The sequence below is a fragment of the Anoplopoma fimbria genome, chromosome 6 (assembly GCF_027596085.1).
Source record: "Anoplopoma fimbria isolate UVic2021 breed Golden Eagle Sablefish chromosome 6, Afim_UVic_2022, whole genome shotgun sequence".
NCBI classification, from domain to species: Eukaryota; Metazoa; Chordata; class Actinopteri; order Perciformes; family Anoplopomatidae; genus Anoplopoma; species Anoplopoma fimbria.
This window is the reverse complement of record NC_072454.1, coordinates 22,755,418-22,774,088: the sequence shown is the minus strand read 5'-3', so window position 1 is coordinate 22,774,088 and position 18,671 is coordinate 22,755,418. Positions and strand designations below refer to the sequence as shown.

The following is an 18,671-nucleotide window of genomic DNA, read 5'->3' as shown; positions in this document are numbered from 1 at the left end:
GACAAGGGAACATGGAGTGCAAAAATGCTGACACGTATCTGGGTTTTTGAACCCAAACCTGCACCACTTTTGGCTACAAATTGTGTTTATGGTATTAATACTTGGTATAATGGGAAAACCTTCAGTGGGGCGCAAACTTATGCTACTCTGCTTTGTTTCTAATTAAAAACAAGAAATTTAGTGTAGTGTAGTATATGGACCAAAAACATTTGATTCAAGGGGTTTTGAGAGTTAATGACAGTAGTCCAAATAGTGTTGTGTATATCTGTAGTGGCCATCTATAACCGGGCTATAGATAGCAGGTGTGTGGGTAAGGTGGGGGCATCAACTGCATGCAGGTGAAGTGGTCTAAACATAGTAAAGCAGAGATAGTGGCCTTCAGTGTACGTGTGGAGGAGGAGCATCACACACACAAACACTGATAGAGGAGATACCGGCCGTGCAGTCTGAGGAGTGTGTGTAACATATTCTGCTCTCGCGTGTAAGACAGGGAGCTAAGATGTTTAGACTCCAGAAGAATGAACGGACAGAGAGAAAAGGGAGTGAGTGTACGACTACTGTGTTTATGCTGAGATTATGAGGACATTGAGCTAGGCCTTGGGAGATGCCTAATGTATGTTAATGTGCTTCATCTTGTGTGTGTGTGGGGGGGGTGTAACAGGTAGCAGATGTTTTTGCTGTAGGGAGAAATGACTTCCTCTGTTATTGTCAAAGAACAACTGTTAGTGGGCCAAGTGTGGAGCTGGGAACCATCACAGCTACTGGGGCTTGCTGTACCACCCTGCTGACTTCCTCAAGTGGTCTGATAACCACACAAGAGAATGTTTCCAGCCAGCCCCACTTCCAGACACAGTTCGTTCTTCCTAATATTGCTCTCATTCAACGTCATTGAGGAAAATAATTATCTGAATCACGTATGAGATGCACAAATAATGTTTTCACTTTCGTTAACATCGCAAGAAAGTGAATTTGGCCTTGGCGGAGGTCTGAGCTTTAAAGTTGTCCTTGTAGTTTATTTTATGCAAGCAAGTTTGAAACATATTGGTCTATCAAGCTATGGTGTGTGAGTCTGACATACTCATCTGTGGTGGTATGACAGACTCACGCCCAACCCTCCCAACGCCCAACCATTTTACTGTACTTCATAGGTTTAGTCCATTGTCAGAATAAATCTATTCTGGTTATAGTAAAGGCTTGATCCAGCCCGAAAGTGAAGTTAATGCAAACGTCCTAGTGAAAAAGTAGCCAGAAGCTTGATGATGTTGTCGTTACTTGCACGGCTAGTTGGTGAACTACCATAGCCAGATAACTAACTGCTAACATTCTAATCATCTGAAAAATTAACTTCATTAATAGTTTACTCAACAGGCCAGTCGTCTGATTTTCAGTCGTTTTCACCTTTGGCGGAAACGGCCAATATTTTGGGATAATGGTTATCCGGGCCAATATCCATATCCTCTTTCGTGCGGCGGTCATTGTTAACAGTCCTTTTAGCAGCTGTAACTAGCAACGGACCAGCTTGTTTCACAAGTAACCAGTTCACACTCATAACATTAGCCGTTATTTTTAAGCTTATAAAAATCAGACGACAGCCGTTCAGTTTGGAGATCGCATTTCATCCAATGCACTCCACCAAATCCCTCTCAAAAGTGATTGATCAATACTCCTCGGTCTAAAAACGCAAACCAGAATGCTTCTGATACCAAAATCTCGTCAAGTGGCCCACAGATGCAACATTCACATGCAGATATGTGTGTGACAGTTTTGTATTCTGCCAAGAGGACAATTCTATAAAAAAGATGGTACAACACAGCTAATAGGCTTGGATGTGAAAGAATCACATGGGTTTAATTTGTCCCCACGGACAAATGTGCTGATCAAAGAGATTAATTTGGAATGAATCGCCATAAGATGTCAGTTTTAAATGCTGATGTGACCAGACATTGGCAGACACAGACCCTGCAGTGTTGCTAGGGGGGAAATGACAACATTTGGCAATAGAACAGTTACTGTAGGTTATCCCTCAAATGTAAGTTAATAATAACATATTCATGAATAATCAGATGAGACACAACTGACTAATATCTGATTTTGAATGAAAGCCTGATTTATTGGTTAAGATTGAGGCAGCCCAGTCCCGTGGATGGCCTGAGCAAGGCCTTTGTCTTTGATAAAGCATCTTAAAGCACGCTGGAGTCACTTCAATCGCCTCAGCGTGCTCCAAACCTCTGTTGACAAAACCAGAAGCGAGTTTAACAAGCCCATCGGACGGGCCGGCACTAACCAAACCCGACACCAGACCCTGCTCTCGACACGCGCCAGCAACAGCCCCGGCCCACGATGCCTGGTACTGGCCAGAAGTATTAAAGCCGTGGCCAACTCAATGGATATAATCCTTTGTGTATTTCCACAACAGAGGCTCAAAGAGACCGAGACCGAGTAGAAGGAGGCTTGAGAATTGGGAGTATCGCAGTCTGCTCTCCTCTGGCAGCAGTGATGTTACGGTTGCATTCTTCCCTTTTTGTCTCCTGTTACGACGGCTGACTTTGGCCAGTGGTCTGCCTGGGCTTTCTGAGAAAACCCTCAAGGTTGAACCAGAACAAGAATGTGTGGTCCTGAAAACCCCGGTCAGCTTGCTTTTAGTAACACGATATGCGTCTAATCCAGAGGAAACCCAGGTGTTTGATAATGAAGTTGTGACATAAGATAGTATGGCCACATAAGGAAGTGTTTGCGGACAAGGATCCTCAGTAAGACAACTTTATTGTTGGACACTATGTATACTATCCTTCTTCAATGAGTTCATAATTTCATGTTGACATGAAGTATTATTTGAACCGTTCGCTTTTATCCTTGTGGTAATATTAATCTGAACATAACATGTATTATTTGAACCGTTCGCTTTTATCCTTGTGGTAATATTAATCTGAACATAACATGGATTTAAAAATACCATTTATAATCCCTAGTGCCACCAAATTTCACTTGCCACCAGCAAATTCTTAGGCAGTCAAGGACCCCCAGTTTAAGTCCTTGACCTGAACAAATTTTTGTAGATTCTCAACATAATCTTAACTCAAGGTCAATTTACTATCTTTTTCCAGAGCTTTTGACTGCATTTCATAGCATTCATCATAGAGTTTGCTTCCAATGTTCCATACTTTCAAAGGGTCAAATGATGACAACTAAGCCAACTCTATACTCGGATGAAGACAGTTACATTCGGTGGAAAGTTCCCCAAAAATCTCTCTCTCTATATATATATATATATATATATATTTTTTTTTTTTTTTTTTTTTTTTTTTTTTTTTTTTAGTGGACTTTGAGCTAAAATTGTTGTATTGAATTACTATTTCTGAGGTCAAAATTAATTTTTCACAGACAAGGTCCACTTGCTAACTCTTCCAGAGCTTTAAATCAAATTTCACAGCGTTCATCATTGAGTTAGCTTCCAAAGTTTCATAATTTCATCACATGATGACAAGTAAGCCATCTCTTTCCTCTGATGAACACTGTGAGATTCGGTTGAAAGCTCCCAAACAAACGTGAGTGGACTTTTGAGTTAAAATTGTTTTATAGAATAACTATTTTTTGAGCTCAAGAATTCAATTTGAAAAGAAATAATAATTCAAAAAAAACAAATTCAACTCAGGGTCAATTTACTATTTTTTTCCAAGCTTTCAACCACATTCACAGCATTCATCATATAGTTTGATTCCTGCTTACTATTTCTTTGGTCAAAAATTCATTTTTCTCCCTCAAATTTAGTAGATTTTCAGACACATAATCTGCAGCATCAACTAGCCTGAAGTCAGTTGTAGTAGTACATATTATTCCAATCTTGCTCTGGGTTTAAATCTTAAATGTATGAATAATGAAGTAGATTTCTTAAAAAAAGTTTGTCACTGAAAATAATTTAGCAGATTTTAATTTTGTCACTTATTCACACATACATGTCTAACCATTTTTTTCTTGTGTTGACTGTAAGAAAAACAACAGTACAGGGGCTCCGTCTTTAAGAGGGATCTGAAAGTAAAGTGACTCCTGGTTTCTAGCAGGGCGCTTGAAGTGGTTCATATTTTACTGCTTTAGGAGACACTTTTAGGAGTAATGGCAAGGTGGCTAAGCTGAACGTCTCCCTTACACACACACACACACACACACACACACACACACACACACACACACACACACACACACATATGCATATATACACAGTTCATGCTGCAAGTACACAAATACATACTGGACGAGTATGTAACAAACAGCCCCCTGGCGGCTATTTGAGATGCACTGCTGTAACTTCTGAAGAAGACGTAGTAACAGACATTTATTTGCCTGCCACAAAATGACTTGGTCGTCACGCCCATGTGTATATGCATATACGAGTGTGACTCGTTGTCTAGGGTCCATGTGCAAGCTTTGTTTGGGTATGGATGGGGCTATACAGAGCAAGAGAGTGTGTTTATTTCCTTTTATATTTAGCCCGTCTTTATTGGGATCTCTTTTTGCCTAATTGGGCGCGTCCACACTTAGCCCAACCTCTATCTGGTTTTATGTGAATTCCGATTTATACGTTTCTTTGTGCATGCGTTTTACTGGACTGAGCCATGAATTGGCGTGCAATTATTTGCACTTGCACTTGCTGTGTGTGTGAGTGCTGAGTGCTCAGTGCAGCGTGTGGTCAGTCTGTGGTTGCGGCAGTGGGAGGGACGGCAGGGCAGGCTGATAACAGAGTCTGAAGGGACCTCACATCCACCACCACTATTTTTACCGGACCCAAAAGAGGAGCGAGGATTCTTGCAACACACAATCACACAGAGCAAGACACACACACACACACATACGCAAACAAGCAGTTAAAAGCCTCACTCGAAAACAAGGCGTACAAATAGGATATTTTTCATATTTAGCGCTGCCACACCAAAGGTTATTTTGCTCCTTAAAGTTGCAACACAAAGCAAAGGGGTGGTTTATTCTGCTACTATGGTCATATAGTAGAAAGGATATAAGGGAATTAAAGCTGCATTGATCAATATATTTATATTAAAGCTGGGGTTGGTAATCTTCGAAAACCTTTTTTGTTATATTTATTGAAATTCCCATTACATTCCGACAGCAATCCAGTAAGTCAAATCCTCTGACTAAAAACAGAGACAAATCTGTTATCTGTGGCTGTAAAGACTGTAATAAGCCCGTCCAATCATTTCATTTGGCCTGAAAGTAATGATTGGACGGGCTACCTGCCTGTCTGTCTACCTGTCTGTGCACACTCATTGCACACTACTGGACTCTTCCAAACGCTAGCTTAACAGATGTGAGTGCACTGTACACTGTAACCAAATGTAACCCACTGTAATCCAATGTACACTGTAACCAATATAACCCACTGTTCGCCGTAACCCACTGCACGCCGTAACCCACTGTACGCTCTAACCCACTGCACACCGTTATCCACTGTACATTGTTACCCACAGTACACTGTAACACACTGTACACTACATGCCCAGTACAAAACGGCAAAGTTAGTGATTCACTTTTGAACACAGTGAAGCATTTACAGCCAGATATTAGATGCTAATGCTGCTTTAAATTGGAAGGGATGACACGTACATAGAGTTTAGTTGAGTGAATAATGAGGAATGTTATTCAAGAATAATATTTTCACATTTTTATTTTTGAGTACAGTACAAAGAAACGTACCTAAACTGTCTTCACCTACACAATTATTCACTTTTTAATTTGTATTTAAGATTTACAACTTATGACAGTGTAACTTATATTAAGGACACCCTGTGAAGTTGTTGACCACTATATCTATGGGGCAGCATTTTAACCTGTCTGTCCCCATTTTATTTGTTTGGCTGCAAACGTGTGAGGACTCACAAGCACGCTGTTTACCAGAAAATTCCACAAGGCATATTTCTTTTAAATTTATGGAACCTTCTTAAATGAAATGTGTATAGTATTAATGTTTGAATGGGTAATAATTTAAATGATACATTTGTTACAGAATGAAGCCTGGTGCCTAATCGAAAATGACAAAAAAACAACAATTTGAACACAGCTAAGGAAATAAATCCTGAAATTTGATGAACTGAAATGAGCTTGCACCAGGTCTCTGTGCTGCAATCTCATCGTCTCCCATTCATTTAAGCTCGATCCAATCCCAGCATCTCCTCCCACATGGGGTGTAGTTCTGCACTGTCTTTCGGGAGGAGGAACAGGGAGGCAACCTTTTTTCTATAAATATTCCGGGTTTCTTCCATGCCGGTCTGGATCGAGCCGGTTGAGCGTCCCAAGCAGGGACTTCCCAACCCGATGGATGAGGTGGACTGAGGGAGAGGGAACGAGGACAGACCCACACTGGAACCGGTGCTGGCAACAGTGCCGCTCCGTGCTTCTGAATGACTCAACCAATTTCATAACTGGACGCAATAAAACTGAACACAACCACTGAGAGCCCTTTTTGGTTTTATTCAACAGCCTGTAAGCAACAAAAACAAACCAAGGTAGACGATTCTGAGAAGCCAGGCTATTCCGTGTCACCTCAAACATGATTTTTGTTGAGTTTAACGCCACGTCTGACGATTTGTTGACCACCAATGTCAAAAATGGACAGCCCTCACATTGGTACACCCTCCATGGCCGCATGTGATATATTGTCATGTTTGGTCAGCCAGAACGTTTAAGGCTAAGAGTACAACAAAAACAGAACAGTTAGTCCAGATTATTCTGGTCCAATGTCACTTTATTAAACAAACAGGGTGATGGAACACTGCTAGAATCATCTAATACACCCTTGTCAAACAAGAGATGCATCAAGTCATCATTGTTGGTCACGGCTCACCTTAGTAAAGTCTCACACAGGTGAGCTGTGACCTGGGTATCTGCCAAAACCGGCTGGACCAGGAGATTTAAGTAAATCAATGAAAAGCCCTGCAAATATTTGGAAAGGTTTAATATTTGGTTAGGGAATCGGATGTAGCCTCGTAGGTGAGAAAGCCCTCAGAGGGCGACAGTGATAGGGAGATGGATCCAGTGGGTGTGGATGCTGTTTGCAAGAACCAGTGGGTGTCGCCTGGGTGTGGAGACGATGGGAGAGGAGAGAGAGAGAGAGAGAAGGGGCAGGCCGGGACCCGGTGGCCAGGCTTGGTGCTACGTGGTCGGCCTGGTTTTTCCCCCCAACGTTTCCTTCCCTGTGCTGCGTAATGAATGGCTTCCTACTGGTCTGTGGCCGTGGCCCCGACTTAAAGAGTATACTTACCAAGGCCCAGAATACACACCCCAGCCAGCCAGCCAGCCAGCCAGCCAGCCAGCCAGCCAGCCAGCCAGCCTGCGTCCTGGCCTCTGAACACTCCCAACCACCAGTCCACCTGCTACGAACTGGCTCCGTCACACGCTGTCACATCAGCGGCCACGAAAAAGAATGATTCCATTTTCAATGTGGGGAACATCCTTTTTGAGAATTCTTTAGCATTTTCCTTTCACCGTTACACTTTATAATTTAAAAGTAGGAGATAGCGTATTCACTCACACATTATGATTTCCGGGTAAATTGATGACGGGCAAACATATTCGCACATACTGGCGATTTAGAGTTTCTAACTCAGCTGACCTGCATATCTTTTGACACTTGGAAAACTGGTACATCCAGAAAGACCCCACAGTGGGGAACACTGTGGGGTCTTTCTGGATGTTCAAGGCCTGAAAGGCCCCAGCTGAACCATGGACCTTTTTGCCTTGACTGTTACCCACAATGCCCAAACAATGAGTGTCAACATGCCTTGTTGGTTACACTTTCTGTAGTTTGCGAACACACTTCTCTTTTTCGTTGATGACACTAAGCAACAAATGGTGCTGACATCAGCTCGTGTATAAAAATGTAATAGATGATAGCTCTCACATGTATATATGTATTCCAAAGTGTGTGTATTTGTGTGTACGCAGGTGGTGTTTCTGCTGCGGTCCTACCAGACCGACTCGCACAGACCCCTGCCAGCAGGAAGCGGCATTGCCGAAGGCCTCCATCGGCGCATGTGGCTCGCCTCTCGGTAATCCTAGACACACATGCACACACACACACACACACACACACACACACACACACACACACACACACACACACACACACACACACACACACACATTCACACACAGATAAGCATCCCTCCCGCCCTCCCAACTCAGCTCACCAGAAGAATAGCTCCTTGTCTCACCGTTCATCCCCTCCCCGACCGTGTCCGCTTCATGTCCTGCCCAGGCATCCATTTCAAAGCGACCGCCTGCCGTCCCATCCGCAGACCCCCCCCCCCCCCCAAAAAACTACCTCTGGCCCTCTCTCGCCCAAGATCGAGGCCTCAAGATGGGGCGCAGATTACCCCTGTCGGCCCCCTCCTGCCCAGCTTAGGTCAGTCCCGGGTCTCCAGTCCACCCTGTGCTGCAGCCGCAGGGCAGATAACGCTGGGGGTCGCCAGGTTAGCAACACTAGCCCCTGCTAGCCACGCTTGGTTACACTGATGAGCCTTTATTAAGATGACGAGGCGGATTCTTGCTCACCAGAGCGCGCCCGCCGCCCGTCTGTTTGATCATGCAGAGCCCGGCGCCCAGATCTAAGGACAGCACAGGTCAGACGAACCACTCGTTTTGGAAAAGAGAAAACACTCCTCTGCCTTCCAGAACACCACTAATTTGAAACGGCCACCGTCCAAAAAGGATGGAATGCATTGTTCGTCTGGTCTGAGTCAGTGTTGGGTTTTGACCTCGCACCATCTCTGTGTTGTGTCATTTTGGTCTCTTTCTGGCTCCAGGAGGGTGTCATGGTTGTAGCGATGACTGCAGACACTCGAGTTGCTCGCTGCAGTTTACTTTGGCTTTGTGGCGGATGGGGGTTGGGCGGTATTGAAATTCCTCTACTGACAATTTGCTTTAAGAAAAACATATATATGAAATTATCATCTCAAAAAAAATTGCAGGGAGACGGACATGGCTATAAATATGTACGGACTGGAGACGCATATGTTGCAATATCAATGTGGCCACAATTTTTAGGCAGTAAATGCTATTTTACACAAGGGCATGTTGAGATGAAGAAATCCCATGAATCAACTGCCCTCATACAGACTTGACACCATTGACTGTCACGCTTGTATTTTGTTGCCTTTGCAAAAGCACCGTTGATTGTGGGTCGTTTGCTCACTGCGAGTTTCCAACCTAAGTCCCGACTTTTTTACGCCCAGTTTACAAATCACTTTTTTCACCTTCTCTGGCAGTCCTTTTTCATTGAGTTTAAAAAAGGCTGCACCTAAAGATGACTTTTTTTTTATTAGTTAATTCAACAATTTATAGAGTATTTTATTTATTTACCAATAACTTCCGAATAATATTTCAATATTTTATTCAATCGTCATCTCTCAAAAATAAACAAATGTAACAAGGCAATAGACCCGATGACTGGTCAGGAAAATTCTGGACCTGAAATTCAAAAAGATTAATTGAATCATTACTTCCCCTTCCTAAAATCATTATTTTAATTAGGAACCTAACTTAAAACTTTAAAACTTAAGAAGGTTATGACATGGATTTATTTCATCACTGGAGTAATATCAGTCAAGATAATCACTGGCAAATGTATTTTTCTACCAGAGTGAGCAAAATATATAATTGAAAAGATTTGCAGACTGGAACAACAGTTTATAATGTTAGTTAAAGCCATTTCCTCACTCAAACATGAGTTCACAGAAAATATAAAATGACTTAATAACAACGCTAGAAAAAGAGACAAATGTAGTCATTTCCCAAATTCTTAGCTCATAGTTTCAATCTAACAAAATATTCTGCCTCAATCCATATTTGTTGCCGTTTAACCTTTCAAAACCAAAATTTTCACTGCGATCAAAAACTGTTTACCCTCCCACACACACACCTGTATAAACGTGGCGGTCTAGCAGCAATCTAACAGCACCATACATCACATTAATAAACCACGATAACATAAAATTTGATGTATGCTACAATGTTGTTTTTTTGATACGCCATAACAACCCAAGGAAATGGAGAGAGAACGAGAGAGAATATAATGCAAAATTCATAACATGCGTTGCATAGTGGAATATCCTTCTGTTATGGTGGACGTGTGGGTACCGTTATCTTGGCCAACAAGTATCATGTTGAACGATAACCTTGTCACATTGCCCACTGGTGGCTCTTCGGCCCCAGTACAAACCTTTCAGAAGTTCTCTATTGTATCGTTTGGACTGTGATCTAATGATTCAGCTTGTTACAGCCTGTATTTTAATGTAACCTCACATTCATACACACATGAACACTCTACCCACTTCACAGAACTCTCCCTGCCCAGATATGTTCTCACTTTGGACACACACACACACACACACACACTCACACTCACACACACACACACACACACTCACACTCACACTCACACACACTCACTCACTCACTCACTCACTCACTCACCCCCAGCCCTCTTCCCAAGCTCCATCACATGTATTGTGTGTGTATGTGTGCGTGCAGAGGATGTGTGTGGGAGCGTGTGTCTTATTAATATCCGAGTGATGAAAATGTGACGTCAAGCTCACACACTGTCTCCCTTGTTTTCACACACACAGACACACACACACACACACACACACACACACACACACACACACACACACACACACACACACACACACACACACACACACACACACACACACACTTGTGGGCTTACACAGCGCTGTGGTCATATCCTTGATTGAACACACAAACACACACACACATCCCACGGCCCACACATGCTGCTCCACTTAAGCCATAAGTAGATACAACACATTAATGTCAACATTCACAAATAATATAATTCAGATAATTTTACATCCTGACTGTTGGAAATCCAAAGAGTTTAGGCTACTTACTAAATCTGTTATTATATTTATGAATAGTGAGGAAATAATCCCAATCTGTTCCTCTTTTCAAGCCTTTACTTGTTTCTATGCGTGTAAAACTGTAAGTGAGTTAATCAAATCTGCAATCGTACAACAGCTGGAGGCATCTCATGTGATGGAACCACATTCTGGGCTTCGAGGATCCGCCACAAAATGAAAAAAACACACATCGTTGTCCTATTCTCCTGCGAGCTGTTGACCCAGTAATAACAGTGACTTGTTGTTTGGGCATTCTACATGTCAGTGACTCATCTGTCGGCCAATCACAGCCACACTAAAAGGAATCATGCTGAAACCATTGTTAATTAGTTTATCAACAAAACGTCCATGATATTGAATATTGAATTGCAGACTAATACAATAAGACCAATAAAAAAATATAAAAATACAAGATCAGAAAGAAACAGAAATCTTATATTAAAATCATGAAATACATTGTTTACTGGCAAGGTTAAGTTATTAAGGGAAACTTTGCTATTGTACACCGTGGACCCTATTTAGAGCTGCACAATTATGGACAAAATTATGATCACCATTATTTTGATCAACATTGAGATTGTGATTATTTATCACAAATATTAATTGATTTTAAGCACTTTTACATTGAAAATAAATAGAGCACAGCTTTCTCTGCCATGTTACGCTACACTCTTGTTAATATACATATCGGGACTGCGCGATATTGGAAAAATATCCATATGTATATTGATATAAAAGAAATGCAGGATTTTTTACACTAGTTTTTGTGGGCTACTTTTCTTAACCGAAACGCATCATTGTGGTGCACTTTGAGAGCAAAATGAAGTGGCTGGATAGACAATTTTGTTAGTGTGTTCTTGTAAACAATTAAATCATAAACACATTGGTTGCATGGATGTGAATGGTAATGACACGACATGGCGGTGATGGCCTCATCTGACTCCAAAAACCCATTTATCTACACCTATATTTCCGATCACATAATTTACGTAATATATTAAGAAAATACCAAGTTAATGGCAATTTACAAAAAAATAAAAATGCTTAAAATGTATTATTTCCCTGCCAAAAGGCGTGGTGATTTTTTGCAACAGCCTCATTGCTTGGCTGCACGTAAATACACTAGTGTTACATTTGCCTGGGGTTTAAGAATCAATACAGTCGAATTAAACTCACTAAATTTCACACTAAATACTGGATTGTGTAACAAGAATTACAACCACAAGACCAGATACACAAACCTTGTGAGGAGAAAGCGCTGGAAAGAAGCTAATAAATAAAGCTTGAGTTCCAAAACTATTTTATCTAACTCCTATCACACAGACAGGAAGCCCCCAAAAGAAGTCTTATCAGGATGAGGAAAATGACCAGAGCCCTTGAGATCACACCGAATCCCAAACCAATAGATCCCATTGAGATACAAATGTCCGATGACCTAACTCAGCGGCTTGTGGTGAGACATGAGCCTGTTTCTGGAAAAAAATCTCTGTCTGTGATCTTAGTGGAAAATAGATAATCAATGACTGCAGTGTTAGCTCTTCAACTTGATAAATGGTTTATGAATGGGCTTTGGTTATAAAAGGTTCTTTCTTCAACGCACTTTGCTAGTTCAAAGGCAAAACATATTACCCAGGATACATTTGGTGTAAGAAATGGCAAAAATATGTCTTTTTTTCTTTCTTTGTAGACAGAATCTCTGTGAGGTGACCAGAGGAGCTTTTCTGGATGTTTTGGTGTGCCTGTGTGGGCCAAAGATCAGTCTTCTGGACGGTGAGTAGTTAACGTAGGGTCGCTACGTCTTGATCAAGTTTTATACCTGGAGCAGGATGCAAATACAACCCTCTTTCACTGTCTGATGTATTAGCGTTTGTGTCACATGGTTACCAGATGATCATGAGTAACTATCAGGCAGCAGCCTTCGTTTCTGAAAAGTGAAGCCAATGAGGAAGTGTCTTAAACCTGCATGCTAGCTAATAAGTCTGATTGTATAGAAGTCTATGGGAAAAGGACCCTACTTCTAACTTGATTTATTTCCTCAGTAAACATTGTAAACATGAGTTTATGGTCTCAATCTCTGGTCTCAAGTCTTCTATAATAAAGCATGATGTTCATTTAGTAAATTATGATCATTTAGAGTCAATTAGACCATAAAGCAGAGTATGGTTTAGGGCAGGGCTACTTTGTGATTGACAGATCGCTACCAGAGACGTATAGACCATCTCTATATAACTCCAATCCAAATATGGACAATTGTGTTCACTGGCTGCAAAAAGTCACATTGGCGAGATTTTGACGCGTAACATACTAAATGCGTTAGCAGGAATGTCTGCGCCGGATCAAAGCATGCGTTCCACCGTAGAACAAAGCCGCTGAAACACCTCGCCCACGATCCTCTAAAGTGTGGAAGTATTTCAGACAATAATATATTTGCATTGCATTGATCTTAACTGATCAATCCATGTCCTAATCATTTTAGGTTTAAAGTGCAGTGCTTAATTAAAACACTGCGTCTCCAGTTCAGGGAAAGGATTGTTATGTCATACAGTGATTAAATTATTATTTTTGTTACATCAATCATTTTGAATTTTAGGTCCAGTATTTTTCTGATCAGGCATATGACATATAGGGTCTTTTATCTTGTTAAATGTGTTTGTTTTTATGAGGGATGCACCGATATCGGCTATCAGGACGATACCGACTCAAATAGCTGGATTAGTTATTGGTGAGAGCTGATCTGTTTATTTATAGGTAAATTAGTCAGTATTTTTTATAATCTATGAATTAGCTGTTAGATTAATTGTAAAAATAAACATTAGATTCCTCAACAAAAAATAAATATTTTAATGGTGCAGTCTGCCTGCTCAGCTTGCGTTTAAATGTGTTTTTGCTCACAGTCTGGCTAACCTGACAGACCTTCCTCTGGCTAAGATGTTCAACGGTTACTTCCTCTGAAAAGAGCAAATGGTGTACTTTATGACAGTGTACTATATGTTGGGCTGACCAAACAGATCAGAATCGTAATCTTACAAATATTACATTAACATAAAGTCAAAAAAATAATAATAGGGAATTGGGTAGATAGAAAAAGGTTTAGGGTATTATTACCCTATACCTTTTTCTATCTACCTTTTAGGGTTATAATTGGCGATACATCCTCCAAAAATAATACAAATAAAAATACTAACTTAAAAAAAGATCTACTACAGACTTAATTTACTTTATTCAATTTGGAAATGTTGCTCTATTTTTGGTTCATTGAGTGGAAACAATTTGAATTTTGGTCTTGAACGTGGCCGCGTCTGTTCTCACTCTTGTTTTAGACTTGATTGTGATTTAGATGATCTTTTGCTGATGTCAGCCGCTTGCTGGAAAGTTGATCAGCACAGCAAACGACAACTGTGTCTGTGTGAATACTTTAAAGTCTGAACAGACGACCCACGGCACAATGTTTGCCGGCGAGGCTGTCCGCCACGCTCTCCATTTAGACTCATTGTTGACAGAAGTTATCTCCATCACCCTGTGTGTGTGTGTGTGTGTGTGTGTGTGTGTGTGTGTGTGTGTGTGTGTGTGTGTGTGTGTGTGTGTGTGTGTGTGTGTGTGTGTGTGTGTGTGTGTGTGTGTGTGTGTGTGTGTGTGTGTGTGTGTGGGCCATGTGTGACCGGCTGGGGGTCTCCGCAGCAGAGGAATGTGAAACCGAACGCGAGCGATCTCTGACAGATGGTGGGATTGTGCCTGTGACCCAGTTTATGTCGGAGTGCTGTACTCGGGAGGGAGGGAAAAAGAAAGAGGGAGAGGAGGGAGGGAGGCACTTATGTTTTCGGCCGGCCATGTGCTGAACACATGTCGGTCTTGACAGTGGAAATACCGAAGATTTCTCAAAACAAGCCCGTTGATTGAGCGCCCGGCCCGGCTTGGCTCTGCCCCTTACATAACTAAATAAGCACCCTTAAGCTCACACACACACACACACACACACACACCTCCAATGCCTCTCTATTATTATCACAAGTTGCTCTTTGGCTTCTCACCCTACTTTGTTGGTCTGTCCTTCCATCTTGTCTTTCTTCTCCTCTTCATTTCCTAAATCCCTCACCCGTTTTCCTCTTGTGTAACTGCACTTTTCAAACAAATCCGAGTCAAAGAAGCCACAGGTTGGGCAAGTTCATCCCAAAAGCAGCAGCAGCAGCAGGGGTAAAGGAGGTGAACAATCAGGGGGTTTTTTCTACCCATTTTAACTGGCACCCTGCATCAAGTAGGAACTTTGCATTTACCAGCCAATTCCTTTCGGCTCTGAACACACCTCTTTGTGTGTGTGTGTGTGTGTGTGTGTGTGTGTGTGTGTGTGTGCGTGTGCGTGTGCGTGTGCATTTCTCTTTGATCCAAGCAGACTCATAAAAACAATCCCCCAACGTCCGCCGCTTCATCACAACCTCCGCCAGCCTTCTGTTTATTTTTGCCTTTCAGCCGTGCCAGTAAAAAAAAAAAAAAAAAAAAAAAAGAGCTGAAGGGTTTGGTGTGAGGGAGGTAGGGGAAAGTAGGAAAAAGAAAGGAGCGTAAATGTTTAAAGTATTAGTGAGTTTGCTGGAATCTCATGAGCCTTCATTAGTGTGGCAGTGCTGGTATGATGTGTGATGAGTCACTTTTCCTCTGCCCTCTGACTGAGAATCTGTTTTAAGCATTCATTTCCTGGTAAATCTACTATGTCTGTGCTGAAGAAGAATGCTTTTCATCTTGTAAATTTTCCTGTAATAATTTAATATTTAAGTAATGTCACTTGAGATGGCGTTGGTTTGGGCTGAAGACTGCAAGTTTGAATGTGAGGCTATTGGCCACAGGCTTCGTTAGCTGCTACTACCGTAGCACAAGCATAAGCTGTTTGTAAGAAATTGTGCAACCAGTGAATGTAAGTGACCATATTTGTACTGCAGAGAGGTTATGTAGATACGCTGTATACGGCTCCGTTAGCGACCTGTCAATCACAAAGTAGCCAGGCCCTAAAGCATACCCTGCTTTATGGTCTATTTGACTCTAAAAGGAGCATCATTTACTAAATGAACATCATGCTGTGTTGAAGAAGACTTGGAACTAGAGATTGAGACCATAAACTCATGTTTACAATGTTTACTGAGGTAATAAATCAAGTGGGAAGTAGTGTCATTTCTCATAGACTTCTATACAATCAGACTTCAAACAAGGCCTCCGGGATACATTGAATTTGTTCTGGTGAGAAACAGGGAATGTAAATATTGTTTACAATAAAACTTGTGAGCGCATCTTTAAGCTAATTTGAGGCTTCAGCAGTCTGAGTTAAAAAAAAGAAAAAGTAGCTATCTCTATCTTGGTAGCGGTATTGCTCACAGCTTACATATATGTTTGGTATGCAAGTGTTGTATTACGATAGACTCTGGCTTTCTACACACACAAAAAAGTGTGTTTCCATAATAAGGCTTCTAGCAACTTTAGAACATGAGATTGATGTTGGTGTTTGGCAGCTTGGTAAACCATGCAGCTCCATATTTACAGACAGCTTTCTTTTTATGCCAACCCACTGCAATTCAATGTCAAGAGAAGGAACTTTGTACTCCTCCTCCTTCTTCTATGAAATACGATGGGGTTTGACGGGATATGTCGGTCCACGCATTACGCCACGTGGATTCAAAACGCGGGGGTCATGGACCCAAATGGGGTCTCAAGATACATCTAGGATGTTGGGAAGAAAAATAAATAAATGTTGATTGTTTTATTTTCTGACTTTTCTCCCTAAATCCTGAACTGCTTTCCATGATCAGAAATCTGCTGCTATTCAAGGGAAACTAAGAAGGGCGACATCACTCTTTAGTTGACCTCACAGCTCATAGACACATCGGGTCCAAACCACTAAAGCCTTTAAAACACATCAGATGAATGGATTTATAAGATGAATGATTGATATTGATGCAGTATTAATATTCTAGAGCAATAAAAAAAGCAGAGCTTCAGTCTGGAGTTAACTTCTAAAACACTTTTCATTTGCACTTCATTTTCCCTCCTGTAGATGCACTGCCTTTGTCATAACTGTTTGGCAGACAATCAGCAGTAATGCGGGCAGCAAAGTAGTAAAACTTCCCTATGAATTTAGGAATCCAACAGCTACTGGTAGACAAAATCGTAATTTTTTTTTTTAGCAAGCTGTTATTTCTATCACTTTTAGGACGACGAGCAAAACCACAAACACGTGTGTGTGTGTGTGTGTGTATATATGTAGGGACAGAGCTTTTAGGGTAATTAGAGGGAGGGACCTCGGCAAATTGTAAAGCTCCATCAGCATGAGAAGGAGGACAGCTCTCTCACACTGTGTGTCTCACACACACACACACACACACACACACACACACACACACACACACACACACACACACACACACACACACACACATACACGTAGCGTCTGGGGTTTGTTTTTCACAGTTTGGGTAATGAAGGTGGAAGCTGATGTGAAATCCAGCTGTGTTCTTGCGTGTGAGAGCACGTGCGAGTGTCCCGCCAACGTCTTGACGCTTTGAAGCGTCTTTACTGTGCCAGCTTTCAGTGGGCCGCGGACGCTACCGATGGGGAAGCAGTGACACACACACCTACACCCAAGTACACGTCCAGCACACTTTAGTTTTCATGGTGCATCACAATCTAAACTATTAATTTCACTCTGTTTCCCAGTGACACTTCTTTAATATTGGTATTGTTGGAATGGACTTGGGTGTTAATTTACAGTTTAGTTTGGCGGCCTACCCATCGTCCTCCATCCAAACGCGGTGCAGTGCCCATCTTACCCTAAACCACCAGCTGACCAGGTTCATTTAAACCAGATGTGCTAGTTACATTTAGCTTAGATATTTGAGCTACGCTGTAAAACACAGGTCAGCTAAAATCTACCCCAAACACATGACCCACAAGTGAGGATATGAATCTAGATCTCTGAAGCATCATTTTATTGGGTATTTTCTTTATTTTGCTACATTCCATTTGTTGGGTTGTTTTCACAGACTTACTGTATTTTCATTTTGGGCGTCCACGAGGGCTAATAACACCAGGTTAAGGGCTGGTTCTTTAAAGTCTCAAGTTTCTCGACTAAAACACGACAACTGCACGGTGGAAATCAGCAGAACCGCAGATCCTTCACAAAATGTTTTAGTTCAATCTGGCGTGTGTCCACCAAAGTCTTACTTCTTTCCGTGTTTTGATTCCTGGAATGTTGTACAGTGAACCTGATGCTTGTTTGTGTGTGCTCAAGAGCAGTGGTATGGCTAGCAATAAAGCTAGATTTAATGTATCAGTTTACCCGCTCTCTCACTACGTGGAACTAAAGAAAATGCTTCCTGTTCGTGTGCTGGATGTTGCCTCTAGACCTGAATGTGACTCTCAAACAAAACCTTTAAATATTCTGCAAACCAGGTCCCTGCAAACCATATCAGTGCTTTGAGTCAAATTATTTTCTGCTTAAAGAAGCTCTATAAACGAGATTGGGAGCATTTGTATTGCCTCCACGTTGCTCCCAACATGGTGATGGCTGAGCCGGCTGCTATAGGCTAACAGTGCTAGCGGGGCTAACAGTGAAAAATACAGTAACAGTGCTCACAGAGCTAACAGTGTTTAGCTGAGGGGGAAACAGAGGGTGGGCGCAACGCTTCAGTCAGTTGGGATTGCGTTTTCAGCTGAACCGCCGTCTGAGCGAAGTGCTGAGCGGCGCCGTGAGCTAGCAACTGATGC

The 18,671-nt window shown here is 41.8% G+C and overlaps 1 protein-coding gene across 2 annotated transcripts in view; it reads left to right on the top strand.

Moving 5' to 3' along the window:
• The window catches only part of thada (THADA armadillo repeat containing), a 96,065-nt gene that overhangs the window by 51,577 nt on the left and 25,817 nt on the right, over positions 1–18,671 (top strand). For both annotated transcript variants that reach the window (XM_054600106.1, XM_054600104.1), the window contains exons 30-31: positions 7,951–8,054; positions 12,616–12,698. In XM_054600106.1, coding sequence (XP_054456081.1) covers positions 7,951–8,054; positions 12,616–12,698 — 187 coding nt within the window. The remainder of the gene's footprint in view (positions 1–7,950; positions 8,055–12,615; positions 12,699–18,671) is intronic.